Consider the following 20,430-nt stretch of genomic DNA (forward strand, 5'->3'; position numbering starts at 1 on the left):
CAAATGCAGGTTTGATTTCTGCAAAGTATTAACCGAGTGAAAGCTCCTTATTCTTGGGAATAAGCTAATATTGTTAACAAGAAATGACAGCGGTGGAGTGGTACTCAAGCGTCAACTTTAGGTTACAATCTCTCCGAATGTAATTAACATTTTACAATGCAACAAACGGCACTGATTACGTATTTGTTTATATGTTCAGATGTGCTAACAAAACTAAAGTGGTTCCATTTTTAAAAAAAACGAAAGTTTGTGTTAAAAAACATACTTCCGTGCATTTTTGTATGGTTTGTATTAAACAATTACACTAGCCTCTCTCCTCACGTTCGGTCTTTGGAATCGGTTCGTCAGTATTTGATGTGTTTTACGAAATATATCCAGCGGTAACGTTGTAACGTTGTTACAAAAAGGTACGGCCAAACTTTCAGGAAACATTCCTCACACACAAAGAAAGAAAATATGTTATGTGGACATGTGTCCGGAAACGCTTACTTTCCATGTTAGAGCTCATTTTATTACTTCTCTTCAAGTCACATTAATCATGGAATGGAAACACACAGCAACAGAACGTACCAGCGTGACTTCAGACACGTTGTTACAGGAAATGTTCAAAATGTTCTCCGTTAGCGAGGATACATGCATCCATCCTCCGTCGCATGGAATCCCTGATGCGCTGATGCAGCCCTGGAGAATGGCGTATTGTATCACAGCCGTCCACAATACGAGCACGAAGAGTCTCTACATTTGGTACCGGGATTTCGTAGACAAGAGCTTTCAAATGCCCCTATAAATGAAAGTCAAGAGGGTTGAGGTCAGGAGAGCGTGGTGGCCATGCAATTGGTCCGCCTCTACCAATCCATCGGTCACCGAATCTGTTGTTGAGAAGCGTACGAACACTTCGACTGAAATGTGCAGGAGCTCCATCGTGCATGAACCACATGTTGTGTCGTACTTGTAAAGGCACATGTTCTAGCAGCACAGGTAGAGTATCGCATATGAAATCATGATAACGTACTCCATTGAGCGTAGGTGGAAGAACATGGGGCCCAATCAAGACATCACCAACAATGCCTGCCCAAACGTTCACAGAAAATCTGTGTTGATGACGTGATTGCACAATTGCGTGCGGATTCTCGTCAGCTCACACATGTTGATTGTGAAAATTTACAATTTGATCACGTTGGAATGAAGCCTCATCCGTAAAGAGAACATTTGCACTGAAATGAGGATTGACACATTGTTGGATGAACCATTCGCAGAAGTGTACCCGTGGAGGCCAGTCAGCTGCTGATAGTGCCTGCACATGCTGTACATGGTACGGAAACAATTGGTTCTCCCGTAGCACTCTCCATACAGTGACGTGGTCAACGTTACCTTGTACAGCAGCAACTTCTCTGACGCTGACATTAGGGTTATCGTCAACTGCACGAAGAATTGCCTCGTCCATTGCAGGTGTCCTCGTCGTTCTAGGTCTTCCCCAGTCGCGAGTGATAGGCTGAAATGTTCCGTGCTCCCTAAGACGCCGATCAATTGCTCCGAACGTCTTCCTGTCGCGACACCTTCGTTCTGGAAATCTGTCTCGATACAAACGTACCGCGCCACGGCTATTGCCCCGTGCTAGTCCATACATCAAATGGGCATCTACCAACTCCGCATTTGTAAACATTGCACTGACTGCAAAACCACGTTCGTGATTAACACTAACCTGTTGATGCTACGTACTTATGTGCTTGATTCTAGTGTTGTAGAGCAATGAGTCGCATGTCAACACAAGCACCGAAGTCAACATTACCTGCCTTCAATTGGGCCAACTGGCGGTGAATCGAGGATGTACAGTACATACTGACGAAACTAAAATGAGCTCTAACATGGAAATTAAGCGTTTCCGAACACATGTCCACCAAACATCTTTCCTTTATTTGTGTGTGAGGAATGTTTCCTGAAAGTTTGGCCGTATCTTTTTGTAACACTCTGTATATATGAGAGGCCTATGTCAAAATACTCAGACACGTCAACAGGGGTCGACAAGAGGTTCGTGAACTTACACCACTTATTACCCGAATCGTCTGTTTCTGAGCCAAAAATAGCCTTTTAGAATGGGAACAGTTACCCCAAAATATAATGCCAAACGACGTGTTGTTGTTGTTGTGGTCTTCAGTCCTGAGACTGGTTTGATGCAGCCCTCCATGCTACTCTATCCTGTGCAAGCTTTTTCATCTCCCAGTACCTACTGCAACCTACATCCTTCTGAATCTGCTTAGTGTATTCATCTCTTGGTCTCCCTCTACGATTTTTACCCTCCACGCTGCCCTCCAATACTAAATTGGTGATCCCTTGATGCCTCAGAACATGTCCTACCAACCGATCCCTTCTTCTGGTCAAGTTGTGTCACAAACTTCTCTTCTCCCCAATCCTAATCAATACTTCCTCATTAGTTATGTGATCTACCCATCTAATCTTCAGCATTCTTCTGTAGCACCACATTTCGAAAGCTTCTATTCTCTTCTTGTCCAAACTATTTATCGTCCATGTTTCACTTCCATACATGGCTACATTCCATACGAATACTTTCAGAAATGATTTCCTGACACTTAAATCTATACTGGATGTTAACAAATTTCTCTTCTTCAGAAACGCTTTCCTTGCCATTGCCAGTCTACATTTTATATCCTCTCTACTTCGGCCATCATCAGTTATTTTGCTCCCCAAATAGCAAAACTCCTTTACTACTTTAAGTGCCTCATTTCCTAATCTAATTCCCTCAGCATCACCCGACTTAAATAGACTACATTCCATTATCCTTGTTTTGCTTTTGTTGATGTTCATCTTATATCCTCCTTTCAAGACACTGTCCATTCCATTCAACTGCTCTTCCAAGTCCTTTGCTGTCTCTGACAGAATTACAATGTCATCGGCGAACCTCAAAGTTTTTATTTCTTCTCCATGAATTTTAATACCTACTCCGAATTTTTCTTTTGTTTCCTTTACTGCTTGCTCAATATACAGATTGAGCAACATCGGGGAGAGGCTACAACCCTGTCTTACTCCCTTCCCAACCACTGCTTCCCTTTCATGTCCCTCGACTCTTATAACTGCCATCTGGTTTCTGTACAAATTGTAAATAGCCTTTCGCTCCCTGTATTTTACTCCTGCCACCTTTAGAATTTGAAAGAGAGTATTCCAGTCAACATTGTCAAAAGCTTTCTCTAAGTCTACAAATGCTAGAAACGTAGGTTTGCCTTTCCTTAATCTTTCTTCTAAGATAAGTAGCTCACAATTGCTTCACCTCTTACTTTAGAAACAGGCAGCAAAAGGTCATGATGTGGGGGTTTGTTGGACTGTGCGTTAGAAACTGTAAAAACTGAGTCTTACTGTGATTTACCGTTAGTTTACTTTCTACAAGCAAACGACATAAGGGAATGAAAATAAGCAAAGTAGACTAATTTTCGCGTCGAACGATCACTCACTTCTGATACCGTTCAAATAGTAGAAATGGCAGTATTAAGTGTTTGAACAAGATCCTGAACGTGGGCTTTCCACGACAGCTTACTATCTATCTGAACACCTAGAAATTTGAACTGTATACTTTCACTAATCATATGCCTGTTCTGTGAAATTAAAACGTCATTTTTTGTTGGATTGTGCGTTAGAAACTGTAAAAACTGAGTCTTACTGTGATTTACCGTTAGTTTACTTTCTACAAGCAATGAACTTAGGTCATGTACTGCACTATTTGAAACAGAGCCAATGTTGCACACAACATCCTTTACTACCAAGCTAGTGTCATCAGCAAACAGATATATTTTAGAGTTACCTGTAGTACTAGTGAGCATATCATTTATATAAATAAGAAACAGGCGTGGCCCCAACACTGATCCCTGGGTCACCCTCCATTTGACAGTACCCCACTCAGACCCCCACATCATGACCTTTTGCTGCCTGTTTCTAAAGTAAGAGGTGAAGCAATTGTGAGCTACTGCCCGTATTCCATTATGGTCCAACTTCTGGAGCAATATTTTGTGATCAACACAATCAAATGCCTCAGTTAAATCAAAAAATATGGCAAGCGTTTGAAACCTTTTGTTTAGCCCATCCAGTAACTCACAAAGAAAAGAGAATATAGCATTTCCAGTTGTTAAACGACTTCTAAAGCCGAACTGTATCTTAGATAGCAAATCGTGTGTTATAAAATGATCAATTATGCTTACATACACAGCCTTTTGCAAACACTGGTGGCATAGAAATAGGTCTAAAATTATCTACATTATCCCTTTCTCCCTTTTTATAAAGCGGCTTTACTACTGAGTACTTTAATTGCTCGGGAAACTGACCATTCCTTAAGGAAAAATTACGAACATGGCTAAATACGGGCTAACATGTGCAACACAGTACTTTAATAATCTGCTAGACACTCCATCATAACCACGAGAGTCCTTGGTCTTCAGTGCTTTAATTATTGACTCAATCTCCCTCTTGTCTGTATCACAGAAGAGTATTTCAGACATCAATCTCGGAAAGGTATTTGCCAAAAAAGTTATACCATTTCCTGTAGAAACTGAATTTTTACTTAATTCACCAGCAATAGCTAGAAAATGATTGTTAAATACTGTACATATATCTGATTTATCAGTAACAGAAATATTTTTACTGCGAACTGACTTTATATCGTCGACCTTGTGCTGCTGACCAGACACTTACTTCGCAGTTGACCATATAGTTTTAATTTTAGCCTGTGAATTAGCTATTCTATTTGCATAGCACATACTTTTCCCTTTATAATAACTTTTTAAGCACCTTAAAATACTGTTTATAATGGGCTACTGTAGCTTGATTGTGAATACTTCTAAAATTTTGCCCGCTTTGTTGTACAAGATATCCTTATCCCACTAGTCAGCCACCTGGGCTGCGTATTACTGCTAGTACTCCGTTTAGAAGTTCTAATGGGAAGCAACGCTCCAAGAGCATGAGAAATGTGTTAAGGGAAACATTGTATTTATTATCTATGTTATCGGCACTATAAACATCCTGCCACTCTTGTTCCTTGACAAGGTTTAAAAGCCTCTCTGTTGCTGTTGAATTAACTTTCCTGCGTAGTTTGTAATTAAATATGACATTGGTTTGAGTACAAAAGCCTTTCAATGTTAAAACTTGTGCATCATGGTCTGAAAGGCCATTCACGCTTTTACTAACAGTTTGCCCATCTAATAATGAAGAATGAATAAAAATATTGTCTATGGCTGTGCTACTGTTGCCCTGCGCCCTAGTTGGAAAAAGCACAATCTACATCAGATCATATGAATTTAGGAGATCTACTAACATCCTTTTTGTTGCACCATCATATACAAAATTAGTATTGAAGTCACCACATATAACTAATTTCTGGCACTGCCTACAAAGTGAACCAAGAACCCTCTCCAGCTTGTGCAGAAATGCTCTGAAGTCAGATTTAGGGGACCTACAAAAAACAACAATTAGAAGTTTAGTTTCACTAAATTCAACTGCCCCTGCACAACATTCAAATATCTGTTCAGTGCAGTGTTGTGATACGTCTATGGACTCAAATGGAATACTGTTTTTTACGTACATCGGCCTCCCCCACCTCGCAAGGAACTCCTTGAGAAACAACCAGCTAATCTGTAGCCTGGTAAAGCAAACCTCTGAATTGTCAAATTATTTAAGTCGTGGTCTGATATACCAATAGTTTCAGAGTCAACATCTATAAGCAGTTCGCTAACTTTAATACCTCTTATATTTTGATGAAATGTGCTAATTCCTTCTCTACTTGGAAACATTACATCCTTGGAAGGTGAGCCCTTAGTTAGAGTGACTTCCTTTAAGTAGGTATACCAATCAGCTGACTTCAATCAAAAAAAGGAGTAACTCTAACACCAACTAATACAGGAATTTTTCTATCAGTGACCCCACCACCACCACCACCCACTACACTATACCTATAAGTTTAGCCAGCCTCCCCTTCCCATACCTATTGAGGTGCAGGCCATGCCTAGTGAAACCTGATCTACTGATAGACCCAACTGGCACCACCGAGATGTGACCCATGCCCTCTGCCATCGGTGCCCTCCCCAGCCCCATGTTAACGCGCCTAACAGCTGCATTAAGTGAGACTATACATTACGCTGAAACAGTTGCACGAAATGCACAATAGTGCACCAGTTTGAGTTGCTATCTATACCAGGTCACCACCTACTTCATGTTCCCCGTCCCTATCAAGACTGTTCCCTGCTCCACCCACTATCACTACCTGATCCTCCTTCATAAAATTCCTACACAACTCCCCTATGCTGTCAGTCACTTGAGCCAATCACGCACTAGGTTTCACAATGCTGGTGACCTGGTACTCACTCCCCAACACTTCCCACAACTGCTGCCCCACACCTCTCCCGTGAGAACTACCTAGCAGCAGAACCTTCTTCTTTCTGTCAGACTTTGCAAACCAACCTAGGCCTCCTAATTGCTGGGGACTGCTGCATGTTCCCTACATTTACAGATACACGAGGCTCCTCTCCACTCAACTCTGACAGTTGGTCAAATCTATTGCATATACGCAAAGTAAAACTGTCTGAATACCTTCTCTTCATAGTTGCCTTCTTACCAACTGTCAGTTCCCGTTCCCTACCACCCGTCACCCTCCTCAACCTATCTAGTTCCTCCTTTGCACGTTTAACTGCACCTGAAGGGCACAGATCTTTCGCTCCTGCTCCTCTATCAACTTATTTCTACTACAGATTCTGCAATCCCAGGAGGAGAGCTTATTCAAATGACCACTGGCTTCCCCACTGCATTCCCCCAATGAAAATACTTTGGACAAATCCCACAAAGTAACCCACTACTCACAAACCTACGACAGAGCCCACACTTCTCACTCATGGTAAAATTTTACAGTTACTGAAAAAACTATACGTTTACGTTACGTTACGTTTGTTATTAGTCAGGGTCCCACTAGTTGAAAACTGACTACTTCGTGTATGTCGACAAATTAGTGAGGTAGACTGGGCCAGACTAAGAAAGCTTTCAGTAAAACAAGTATTTTCGATTTTACATCTACATAGATACTACGCAAACCATCATACAATGCGTGGTGGAGGTTATCGCGCAATACTCCTAGACATTCCCTTCGCTGGAGCGGAGGGAAAACGACTATATATGCTAGCGAACCTAGCAATGTTTCGTAAGTGCTAAAAATATATGGGAACTGAATATACGTCCTACTACGGAGTATTCACGGGCACTGTGTCAGGTGGCAAATCACGGCTCCTCTTTGCGACTTCACCGACTTTGAAGGTATGGAACTCGAAAAAGTAATAAATCATAAAGAATATTAATGGAAAAAGTTCGTTTGTTTTCAGTTGTTATTGTTTTATAGGTTTTTCAAATTTTTATGCACAATGCAATAGCAAAACTTTAGAATATGCAACATTTTTCGTTATTGAATAATATATGCTAAGGGTATTTGTAATGAATTTTTAGATTTCGCTAAAATCACCGAAGTAAATTTTTATCGAATGTAGAGTTTACATTTTTAATTAATATCTCTTTGTGAATTTTGAGTCTCGGTTGGTTTTGTAAAGAGTGGAGTACAATGCTTTGTTTTCTCCTTCCTTCTGCTCTGATCATCGCAGGGAGAGGCCCTGTACTATTTTTTTGTCGTAATCTTATACTGAAACAAAAATGAAATGTTCAAAATGCTTTATTTTTCATTTAATTTAGTAGAAAGATAATTACTAATGCATTCCACTAACTAAAGCTTTTTGTATATGTTTTCAGCCTGTTAAATAAGTTGGAAGGGACGGTTTTGTGACGGAACCATTGCGCGCCATCAGTGAGCTATCGTATAAGTTTTCTATATTTACAACTCAAACCTGCAATTTAATGTTGTTGGCGAAGTTCAATTATTATCGCTGTCATCAATTAAATCACTCCATTGCAGTGAAATGTCATATTAACACGGTTTTGTGTCACCAAGCTTCTCCTCCCTTACCAATGACAATATCTGGCGTTGACTACCCATGCGGCTGGTAAGAAATATATCGCATACGAAAAATTCTGGTTTTCCCTACATGAAATACTTCACTTAATGATACATCATTTGGAATTATTTAGCCATATGAGCAATAATTATTGTCTTACAGTCAAATGAGTAATGCTGACTACCCTGCTTAAAATCTTAAAACCATAGAATATTATCAAATTTAATTACCCCCGTAAGGAAGCCAGCATTATAGTTTGAACTGGTTTTCGGATATATTAGCGTCCTGAACATAAATAATTCCAACAAACCTGAATGTCTGACATTGTATCTTGTTTATTGTTATTGCTGATGAAACCTTAACTGGGAATATTTCACACATATTTGTAAATGTATTTCGCGTATATCTCTACCGAATTTCACACTGCAGCTTCGTTGTTTTTATGGAGCCCAGTCTTCAAGACGGCATACACTTCTTTCTCATCCCCCCCCCTCCCGCCCCACCCCTTTGGTATTTGGTACGTAGGTGGTTCCTACACCCACAGCGACTCTTTCCAGACAGTGTGTGGTACGTGTGCCAAATGATTACATGAAAAATGGCGTCTGTGCAAGACTGATACCAGAAGTAGGGACAGGCTAGTGTGACATCTGTTACGTCATGCTGGAGAGAGAGTAGTAGAAGGAGAAATTAGTAGGGGGAGACAAAGACTCTGATATGCGCCACCAGTGCTGTATTCTCTGCATCAGTTTCGATAGTCGCTGTACCTGCTGCGATTCCTGCATTTCCATTCCTCTTCTTGTCGTGCCCTTCGTCTTCCGACTGATTAGACGTGGCTTTTTTTAAGTCATCAGTCATCAGTCTTCCGACTGGTTTGATGCAGTCCACCACGATTTCCTCTCCAGTGTCAACCTTTTCATCCCAGAGTAGCATTTGCAGCCTATGTCCTTTCCTTCCCTAATCCCAAATTGATCTTCATGTGACAGATTATCAGTTTCCTTTTCTATTCTTCTGTACGTATATTTTTCTTCTCAGCTACGTGGATGCATGAGCTGTTAAGCTGATTTTGTGCTAATTCTCGCGCTTTACGGCTCTTGTCATCTTCAGAAGAGTGTGGATGAGTTTCTTTCAAAGATCTCATGGCATGTCGCCGGTCTCATACATTCTGCGTACCATTTTGTATAGTTGTTTTGTTGCCACTTACCCCAGGGTGTTTAGAAACTCCGATTGGATATTACGTATCCCTTCCACCTTATTTGACCTTAAGTCGTATAAAGGTCTTTAAAATTTTTATTCTAATACTGGATGACCTATCTCTTCCTCTTCAACTCCTGTTTCGTTTTCCATAACGCTATCTGGTATCTCTTTTCACCTGACTGCATTCAACAATGAAATTCTTATTGCACTCTTCTTGCTGCATTTGCTTTTAATTATGTCAAGAATTCTTTTGACTGTTTTGTATACTGAGTCAATCCCTCAGACAGTCATTTATTTTTCGATTTCTTCACATTTTTCATACAGCCAATGTGCCTTAGGTGCCCTGCACATACTACTTATTTCATTCCTAAGTGACTTGTATTTCTATGTTTCTGAATTTCCATAAAAAAATTTTACACGTGCTTCTTTTGTCACAAAATGTGTTCAAATGTGTGTGAAATCTTATGGGACTTAACTGCTAAGGTCATCAGTCCCTAAGCTTACACACTACTTAACCTAAATTATCCTAAGGACAAACACACACACCCATGCCCGAGGGAGGACTCGAGCCTCCGTCGGGATCAGCCGCACAGTCCACGACTGCAGCGCCCGAGACCGCTCGGCTAATCCCGCGCGGCTCTTCTTTTGTCGATGAACTGAAATATTTCCTCTCTTCCTTGTAAGTACATTTTTGTTTCCAACTTACGTGATTGCTCTTTTTAAAAATGTCCAGTTCCCTCCAACGGAGACGCTTACTGAGCTATTTGCTATCATATCTATAGCCTCAGAGATATTGGAGCATATCTCTTCATTCCGTAGTATACTTCCTTAATTTTTCTTTGCATATTCATTCTTCATGATTTCAGCCTACTCTTTGTCGTTAGTAAATTGTGCTCGGAGTAGGTATCTAGTCCTGGATCCGTCTTATAATGCAACACCTGGTTTCGGAATCTCTGCCTGACTATGAAGTAATTTAACTGGAATCTTCCCATATATCTTCCAAGTAAACCTCGTCTCCTTGTGTTGCTTGAACAGAGTGTTCGCTATCAGTAGGTGAAATTTATTGCAGAACTCCATTAGTCTTTCTCCTCTTTCATTCTTACTAGGAAACCTGTATTCAACCATACCCCTTTCTTCTGCTCCGTCCCCTGCAACTGCATTCCACCCCCACCCTCCACAACTATTACAGTTTCATCTCCATTTAGATATTGAATTACCCTTTCAGTATCCTCACATACTTTCTCTATCTCTTTGTCTTCACTATGCACGTTAATAAAAAGATGAATCTGTATTTCCCTCATTTTACTCTGTCGAGAAGGAGAGTGTAGTTCATAATGATCGGCTAAGCACAATTAAAAGTTGATTGTTGGTGTAAACTGCGGAATTAACAAATCAATAATTGTCTTAATTCGAGATGCAAATAATGAATCAGTGTCGGCGTTTACATCAGTCAAGTCTTTCCGTACGATTGGCAATGGTCGATGTGTAAAACTATTCACAGATGTTCCGTCCCCAACTACGAAAACATTTTCTTACATAAATCGACAACAGCGTCGATGCCTCGTAATCTTAAGTGTATTAACTGCTGGAAAGGCATTATACGTGCTAAGTAGCTGCGAACAAATTACCTGGAGGCAAGGGTAAACCCTTAACGGCGAGTTCTGTAAAATTTAGATCTCCACAGCCATTCCCTCCTCTCCACATCCTCACATGTTAGTACCGAAATTTCCTTTTCATTTCGTAATACCTTCAGCAATGTCGAAACGTTATGAGTTAAGCTAAACGAGAATATTATGAGACACTAGCACGAGCGCTTGGAAATAAAACTCTCTCACTACAGCGTCAGCCACTCACCGTCGGCGTCCCAGCCGCCCTCGATCTGGTAGGAGGCCGTGGCTGCCCCCAGCATGAAGCCGTCAGGGAACTGGTTGACGGCCCCCGCACGTGGGAGGCGGAGGTGGCGGCGGTGGGTGCCAGCTGTCGCTGCCCCCAGCGTGCTTCCTGCCACCAAGGCCAGGCATGCAGTTAGCAGCGACACTACTCCTTTGGATAACATGATGTCTGCCTTGCGACTGAGCGCTACAGTTTCTTTCAGAATTCGCCCTCTGCAAAGGTAATTGTCAGCCGTTTATCTCGTCATATATCGCTTCGCCACTAATTAGTGGAAAGCGATAAAGTCAAGTGTTTGAAAGATTAGGGTTTTCGATACGATACGAAGGACAGCATGAAATATATATAAGCAACGAGATAGAGGGAGGCCAAAGAATTAACACCATCACCGAGGAAATAGAAAGAGCGAGTGGGTTTTGGATGTCGAGAAAGCTGTATCAGAAATCCGAATGGAAAGCTCCTGGAGTAAGTGACTTCGCAGTGGAAATGATCAAAGACGCTGGACCGCCAGAATTCAGTGGTTGTGTAGAATAATGCCGATATTATGGACACATGGAAAGATTCCTGATGACTGAACAAGGCACTCTGTGAGAACTACAGAGGAGTAGCACTAACGCGCCAGCGAATGGAGACTTATGAAAAGATAACTTTAGAGAAAATCAGGAACAAAATAGAACCACAATTAAGAGAACAACAACAAGGATTTAGACTTGGTTAAAAAATGGTTCAAATGGCTGTGAGCACTATGGGACTTAACGTCTGAGGTCATTAGTCCCGTAGAACTTAGAACTACTTAAATCTAACTAACCTAAGGATATCACACACATCCATGGCCGAGGCAGGATTCGAACCTGCGACCGTAGCGGTCGCGCGGCTCCAGACTGAAGCGCCTAGAACCGCTCAGCCACTCCGGTCGGCATTTAGACTTGAAAGATGAACTGTGAATATCACATTTAGTCAGACTCGTTCTAGAAAGGAAACTGGAATTTGGGAAATCACAGTTGCATTCATAGATACAAAAAGAGTCTTATTAACCTGTTAGAAGGGAAGAGATAGCGCAAGGTCTGAACAGACAGAGATTGTGAAAAGGAATGCAATTCAGAATCAGAAACGTGTACAATATATGCCTCAATTCTGTTATAATAGACGTAATAAAAAGTCAGAATGGTTTAGAAATAACCAATGGGTTCAAGAAGGAAGTGCGGTCTCACCACTGCTCTTCAATATAGTCATGGAAAATACCATAAGGAAGGCCCAGTAAGGGTCAACAGCATGTAAGGTGTCAGGCAAACCCAACACCTTCCATGAAAACCCTGACATGATAAGCAAATCCAGTAGTATGTCACATAGCTCCGAATAAATCGTGACATTAAAATAACCAAAGTAATACGAGTAACGAGTGAGCAAATGGAATACCACAGACTAACACAAGAATGCCTAAATGCATGTCATACCGCCGGCCGAAGTGGCCGTGCGGTTAAAGGCGCTGCAGTCTGGAACCGCAAGACCGCTACGGTCGCAGGTTCGAATCCTGCCTCGGGCATGGATGTTTGTGATGTCCTTAGGTTAGTTAGGTTTAACTAGTTCTATGTTCTAGGGGACTAACGACCTCAGCAGTTGAGTCCTATAGTGCTCAGAGCCATTTGAACCATTTTTTGAACCATGTCATACCTTCCCACCGTGAGACAGACGCAGTTCCGAGGGGACAAACGAGAACAGAAGCCGAAAGCAGAACCGTGTTAAGCTAGAAGGCCCTACGATAAGGGACGGACACCCACGTCTCCAGCTAACCGACAGGACCACCCCCTAGCCCATGTTAAAAGCTAGAGCCCTCCAGAAGAACAGTATAGATCTTACGATAACACTAAAAGGGCCACACCAGCCGCAAGTTTTAGCGTGACACTTTTTCGCGTCTCTGTTACGTTTCAAACGTTAAAAACATTGCCCCACCACGAAAAGTATAACGTTTCTCATTGGATAGACAGAATTTTTGTAGGCGGAGCTTAAGGTTAACATTGAGACCCTGATTGGTCAGATGAAAAGACAGCAGATAGTTTTTTTTTAAACCAACTTCGGTAAATTGTAGTAATGAGAAGTTAGGGAAGAGTTGCGCCCCCTGACGAACACCGACAAGGTAATGAACGCACGCGATGCCGCATTTTTGAACGCATAAGGCTTCACTCAGAACTGCAGAAGTCTCATCTGTTACATCCCCTTTTTACGTAATACTAGTGTCGATCGTCAATTGAAGCTCATGGTTCAAAAAAGGTTCAAATGGCTCTGAGCACTATGGGACTTAACTACTGAGGTCATCAGTCCCCTAGAACTTAGAACTACTTAAACCTAACTAACCTAAGGACATCACACACATCCATGCCCGAGGCAGGATTCGAACCTGCGACCGTAGCGGTCACGCGGTTCCAAACTGACGCGCTTAGAACCGCACGGCCGCACCGGCCGGCAAGCTCATGGTATTCACATTTGCTACGTAAGTTAAAATCTGAAACGCGATGATTTTTCTGTTATATAATTATTGAGAAGCCACATCAGCCACTGTAATTTACGACAAGTTAGATAAGTAATTAAAGATAATTGAGGGTCACTGTAGACCATTTTGACAGTTTTCTCTTTTGTGAAACTTAATTTAAACCTAGATTATAGATGTGATATGGCGTAGGTCATCCTTCGATCCATTACAGAACTTGGAAACCCATTCAGGGAATATTCGTTCACATTTTTGTTGAACGCAGTTGGTTTTTGTCATCCTGTATTAAAACATTTCCTTTTATCAATAGTGCAATTTATAAACAATGTTTTGTGAGTAGAATAAAATTTCCAATGATAAACTTAACTGCTTTTTCGACGTTATTTTATCAGCTATCTAAAAATAGAAAAGCTTTGAACCCCTTCCACTAAATTTAGTTAGTATTAAGATTCTTTTACAGGGAGTGCAGTGGAGCTGACGCTGAAATCATTAAGTATTTGGTTATATCATCGCTAGTCTCACTGAATTCTTCTGAACTCTACATGTCATGTGTGGTCTGGCGTCTCCTTACCAGCAACAGGTCCCAGGTTCAAACTAGTCAATTCCCTAAAAAACACGCTCAGAGCGTCGTTGCGCGAAAGTGGTAGGGAGACACGACATAGAGCAAGCAGACACCACGCAGAATGTTAGAAGCAGATGATATGCAAATCATAGCATATACAGACCATGTGATTATTATGGGAGAAAATGAGAGGAAAGTGGAAGAATAACTAGCAAAGAGTAATTGAAGAAGCAGGCCTGGAAATAAACTTAACAGGCAAGAAAAATCTAGAATTATTAACACGTTCATGACGGCTCTAAGAATGATGTTTCTCGCTGTGGGGTGGCGCACGTATTCATGCTCTCCAGCGTCTGGAAATGCTGCTTTTCCTGTTTCTCGCCGTGGGTGGCTGTCGCAGTCAAAAGCTCTAGGCTCCTATTTTGATATACTGAGCTTTTATTTTCAAAGTCCATTCTCATCCAAAATGAGATATCACATAACATAATTTTACATTAAATTAATCACAAATTATGTGACTTTCTCATTTGTTCAGAAAGGTCTCTCGTTGACGAGTCACACTAAACTGTATTCATAGCTATTCGTGCATCATATATTACCATATTTTCCATAATTGGTAATGTCGAACATGAGGAACTGGTGGTACGCGCCATCCAACGGGATGCAACACATTGGCATCCGACGGGATGCAACACACTGGGATGAAACTGTTAAAGAAGTAGACGTTTTCAAGCGTCCAGGAAGTAAATTAACCAAAAGAGAAAACATCAACGATGAAATTTCGGAGAGGGTAGAAAATTGTTCAAAATTTTGTTATTGTGATTCGAACGTAATTATGAAATGGATAATACCTGCCAAAACAAAGAACATGATAGACAAGTCAAGTTGTCTGCCAGTTCTGACGTGTGGTTGAAAATCCTGAGGTTGGACAAAGTAATACAGTGACAGAGATGCTCTTTTTACGACGGATCCTGGGCAATGCGATATAGGACACGATAATAAGGAATAAACGACTGCGAAACGACCTTCACATTCATCCCCTAAAATACTCAATGTGGAGAAATAGTCTTAAATGGTACAGGCATCTTAACGGAATCGGACAAGACAGACTTCCGAAAAGAGATCTAGAGTGGACAGTATCTGGACGAAGCTCAAGTGTAGCTCCGCGAACAGGATGGAGAGACAAGGGGAAGGATGATGTGAACCGAAGAGGACGCCAATGTGGGGAAATGGTGAATGATAGACTGTGAGAGAAAACACAACCTTGGAAGAGGCTGTGCGAACGCCCTGCAAAGCAGAAACGTTTCAAGAAGAGAAGAAGAAGCTATGTTTTTAAGTTTAAGTAATATAAGGCACTGCATAACACGCTGCTACCCATTAAAATTGCGACACCATCAATGCGGCATGGAACATACATCAAATTGGCGTCAAGTGTACTGCTCAGGATACTTGGATTTGAAAATGATCAGATTTCAACAAAACCGTACAATATAGTTAAAAGTAGCGCCATTTACATTCTGACAGAATGTTGTTTGTTTGTGAGAAGATCGTGTCAGGCCTCTTGTAGTAAAGACAAACTTTAAGAATTTCACAGTAGCAGGATCTATGCCTATTGAGACGGTGGTTTACCGTTCTCCGATTTTTCGGCTCTTGTTATATGGTATCGAACGACCGCCACGCGAATATGGAGTCGATGCCATGCAGGATTTAAGCAGCCCTATATGACTAGCGCTCAGGACAGGCACACTGTACGCTCGACTCTGTAGGATCATGCAACAACATAAAATAACTTAAGTACAGACTTGTGGTCTAAGTACCGTGATCTAGGGGTCGGAATTTTGACTAGTAATCGGAGTGTCCTCCGTTCCGGGTTCGAAACTCGCCACTGATTGAATTTTGAATAAAATTCGTCAACATTGGCTGCCGAAGATTTCCGGCATAAGAAGTCACCCTCATTCGGGCAGTGGCCTTGTCAAAGAGGGTGAAGGAGAGGACAGAGGTTTTGTACGCTCTCTTGCCATTGTGGTGGGAAACTGCCACTACAAAGTGAAAGAATCAGCAGTAATCAACGACACGGGAATGCAGAAAGCAATGGAAATCACTGTAGTGAAGACATATAATGTGTATTGACAGAACAGTGTCATGATGATCTCTCAATTTCAAAAATATTTCGGACTAGCCTCCCATTCAGATCTCTGAGAGTGGACTGCAAAGGTAGAGTGACCGTAAGAAAAAGACTGAACAACCAAAGAAAGGGAAGGAAGTCTTTCGCGACGGCACTGCTGTATAAAACATTCTCGGCCTTCATGCCGCGTCAGTTCAGAATAAAACTTCAGCCTTTCGACGATTACCTCCATCGTCTTCACCAGTTGCTCCTGACGGAGACGATGGAGGTAATCTTCGAAGGCCTGAAGTTTTACTCTGAACTGACGCGGCATAAAGGCCGAGATTGTTTTATACAACCAGGGAAAAATATAACGCTCTACGAGTCGGGGCATGAGATGTCAGAGGTGTGAACATGATAGGGAAGCTACAAAATCTGAAAAGGGAAATGCAGTAACTCAGCGTGTATGGTGGGGGTCAGTGAAGTGAAATGAAATAAAGACCAGGATTCCTGGTCCAACAGAAGCAGAAAATAGTATAACAGGAGTAGAGTTCGTTATGAATTGGGACGTAGAGAAAAGAGTGATCTACTGTCAACAGTTCAGTTATAGCGATTTTCTTATCAGATCGACAGCAAACCAACATCGAAATCAGTGGTTCAGGTTTGCATGCCGACATCGCGGGCAGAAGTTGAAGGGACAGAGAAAGTATATCAGGATATTGAATGGGTCATTGAGTACGTCAAGGGCGATGAAAATCTAATGTTCATGGGAGTTTGGGATGCAGTTGCAGGGGAAGGAGTAGCAGAAAGGGCTACAGTACAATATAGGTTTGGTACTAGAAATGAGGGAGGCGAAAGACTAACTGAGTTCTGTGACAAATTTCAGCTAGTAATAGCGAATACTTCGTTCAAGAACCATAAGAGGAGGAGGTATACTTGGAAAAGGCTGTGAGGATTCCAGTTACACTACTTCACGGTCAGGCAGAGATTCCGAAATCAGATACTGGGTTATAAGGCGTACCCAGGTGCAGACGTACGCTCAGATCACAATTTACTAATAACGAAGAGTTGGTTGAAATTTAAGGGGCTACTCAGGACGAACCATTGCACAGAGCAGTGGAATATGGAGTTACCAAGAAGTGAAGAGATACGCTTGAAGTTCTCTAACGCTATACACGCTGCGATAATGAATAGCTCAGTAGGCAATTCAGTTGAAGAGGAATAGACATCTCTAAAAAGGGCAGTCACAGTAGTTGCCAAGCAAAACATATATACAAGGAAGGTAAATGCAAATGTACCATGGGTAACAGTGGAGATACTTCAGTTAATCGACGAAAGAAGGAAGTACAAAATATGCCCAACAAAATTCTGGAATACAGAATTACAAGTCAGTTAGGAGTGAAATAAATAATAAGCACAGGGAAGCTAAGGCGAAATATCTGCATGAAAAATGTAAAGAAATCAAAAATGAAATGATTGTCTGAAAGAGTGACTCAGCATACGCAAAATTCCGATGAAATTAAAAGCAATGGCTGTAACATTAAGAGTGCAATGGGAATTCCACTGGTAAATTTGGAGAACAGAGAGGATAGGTGGAAAGAGAACACTGAAGGCCTCTATTACTGGAAGACTTGCCCGATGATGTAATGGGAGAGGAAAGAGGAGTCTACGGGGAAGAGATAGGGGATCCGGTATTAGAATCAGAATTCAAAAGAACTTTCGACGACTTAAGATCAAATAAGGCAGAGAGGAAAGATAACACGGCATCAAAGTTTTTAAAATCATTTGGGGAAACGGCAACAAAACGACTGTTGACGTTGGTATGTAGAATGTACGAGTCTGGCGATATACCACCTGACTTTCGGAAAAGCATCATCCATACAATTCCAAAGTTGCCAGAGCCGATACTTACGAAAATTATGGCACAATCAGCTTAACAGCTCATGCATATACGTTTCTGACAAGAATAATATATAGAAGAGTGCAAAAGAAGAATGAGCATGTGATAGATGACGATCAGTTTTGCTTTAGAAATGGTAAAGGTACGAGAGAGGCAGTTCCGACGTTGTCGTTGATAGGGGAAGCAAAACTGAAAAAAACCGCGCTCATAAGATTTGTCGACCTGGAAAAAAACGTTTGACAGTGTCAGTACTTGTAAGATGTTCGAAATTCTGGGAAAATGGCGGTAAGCTATAGGGAAAGACGGGTAATATACAATCCATACAAGAATCGAGAGGGAACAGTAAGAGTGGAAGACCAAGAACGAAGTACTCGATTAAAAAGATGTAATACAAGGACGTAATCTTTCGTCTTTACTGTTCAGTCTATACATGTAAGAAGAAATGACGGAAATAAAACAAAGATTTATGAGATGGATTAAAATTAAAGGTGAAATGATATCCATCGTAAGGTAAGCTGATCATGTTGCAATTCTCAGCGAAAGTGAAGAAGCGTTACAGGATATGTTGAATGGAATCAACAGTCTAATGAGTACAGAACATCAACTGAGAGTAAATCGACGAAAGACAAAAGAAGTAGCAAAAACAGTAAGAAACGTAATATAAATTGTGGATCACGAAGTAGACGAAGTTAAGAAAGTCTGCTACCTAGGCAAAATGACGCATGGTGGACGGGCAAAGACGATATAAAAAATAGACTAGCATTGGCCAAAAGAAGTCTACTGTTATCAAACATAGACCTAACATTGAGGAACAAATCTGTAAGAATGTAAGTTTGGAGCACAGCATGTTATGGCAGGGTAACATGCGCTATGGGAAAAATGGAACAGAAGGGAATCGCAGCATTTGAGAAGTGGTACTACAAACGAATTTTGAAAATTAGGTGGACTCGTAAGGTAAGAAATGAGGAATTGGTGGGGAAAGGAATAAATTGAAAACACTGAGAAGATAGACATGATTACAGTACGTCTATTAATACATCAGGGAACTACTTTCATGATACTAGAAGGAGCTGTAGAGTTGAAAAACTGTAGATGAAGACAGAGATTTGAAGACATCCAGCAAATAATTGAGGACATAGGTTACAAGTGCTACCTTGGGATGTAAAGTTTGCTACAGGAGAGGAATTCGTGGAAGGCCGCATCAAATCAGTCAGAAGACAGATGGCCAGAAAAAAATGAATGTCGGCACTCTGACATTACTTTTTACTACCCCGTAGCACGCTGTGTGCTCCCAGTAGAATTCATAGAGCCAACAGCACGACTGGAAAATTAAAGCATTAACAGTCTTAGGTAGACTGACAACTGGGTAAAGTCAAAGTCTCTGCACTGTGTTCCAAAATATGAAGACGAGACACTTAAGTTTCCAGTGATACGTTACTTTTCCTTCAGCTGTAAGTAATCATCGCTTATTCCGTTTCTTGGACTCGCAACCCCTCAAGAAAAATGTCCACCAACTGAAATAATACGAAGCTACTCCCGAAAAACAATTCTTGCTTGGGCTAAATACGGTGCACTTGATTTCGAAAGAGCAACAGTACAACTGCAGGGCTGCCACGGAGAAACTGTGTACTTCCGCTTTAAACTGGTGAAATACGTCTATTTCAAACTTCACTCATGTTCGAAACGACTTTTCTTCATCCGGCCATGTGAGTCCACTACGTAATATACACATCAGGGACATGCGATAGTTGTTGCCTTTGCTCTCGGTAGCTTAACAATTCAGAGACTTCAAGTGCATGCATTTTAAAATCATTGTGGCCCTTCTCTTCCGCTCGCTGTATTACGGGATATTATAAAAGTCATTATTAAAGCCATATTCGGCCGTTATCTTATTATTTCCCGTTATATGTTTAGAGGTCATTGATAACACTAATGTACATTATCTCGTAACACTGTGGCATTAATAAACCAAAAGGGTGTACATTGTGTGAATGTGTGGGTCTTATGGGCGCTCAACGGCGGGGTTGTCAGAAACAGGAAAAGGAGTTACACCTGAAATTAAAACATAAGTAAAGTGACAAAGTAGCTAAAAGAAAAGCACAAGGAAGTGTCACTGGCTGACGAAAATCTTGGGTAAGCCAGTCACCTTTTTAGCACATTAAACCATCTACCTAAAATCTTGGGAAAAATGTTGGACTATTCTCAAAACCTTAAAACTCGAACCACATTCGTTTGAACGGAAATTATAATAGAGAACAGATCCAGCGGCAAATCCGCCGCGGCCTGCTGGTTGGAAAACAAAACATAGTCCAA

The 20,430-nt window shown here is 41.3% G+C and overlaps 1 protein-coding gene across 1 annotated transcript in view; it reads right to left on the reverse strand.

Annotated features, from left to right (window-relative positions):
- Nucleotides 1-11,235, reverse strand: part of LOC124805602 (myrosinase 1-like) — a 108,345-nt gene extending 97,110 nt beyond the window's left edge. The window contains exon 1 of the mRNA XM_047266169.1: nt 11,034-11,235. Coding sequence (XP_047122125.1) covers nt 11,034-11,235 — 202 coding nt within the window. The remainder of the gene's footprint in view (nt 1-11,033) is intronic.
- Nucleotides 11,236-20,430: the final 9,195 nt, after the last annotated feature.

The sequence above is a fragment of the Schistocerca piceifrons genome, chromosome 7, assembly GCF_021461385.2.
Source record: "Schistocerca piceifrons isolate TAMUIC-IGC-003096 chromosome 7, iqSchPice1.1, whole genome shotgun sequence".
NCBI lineage: Eukaryota > Metazoa > Arthropoda > Insecta > Orthoptera > Acrididae > Schistocerca > Schistocerca piceifrons.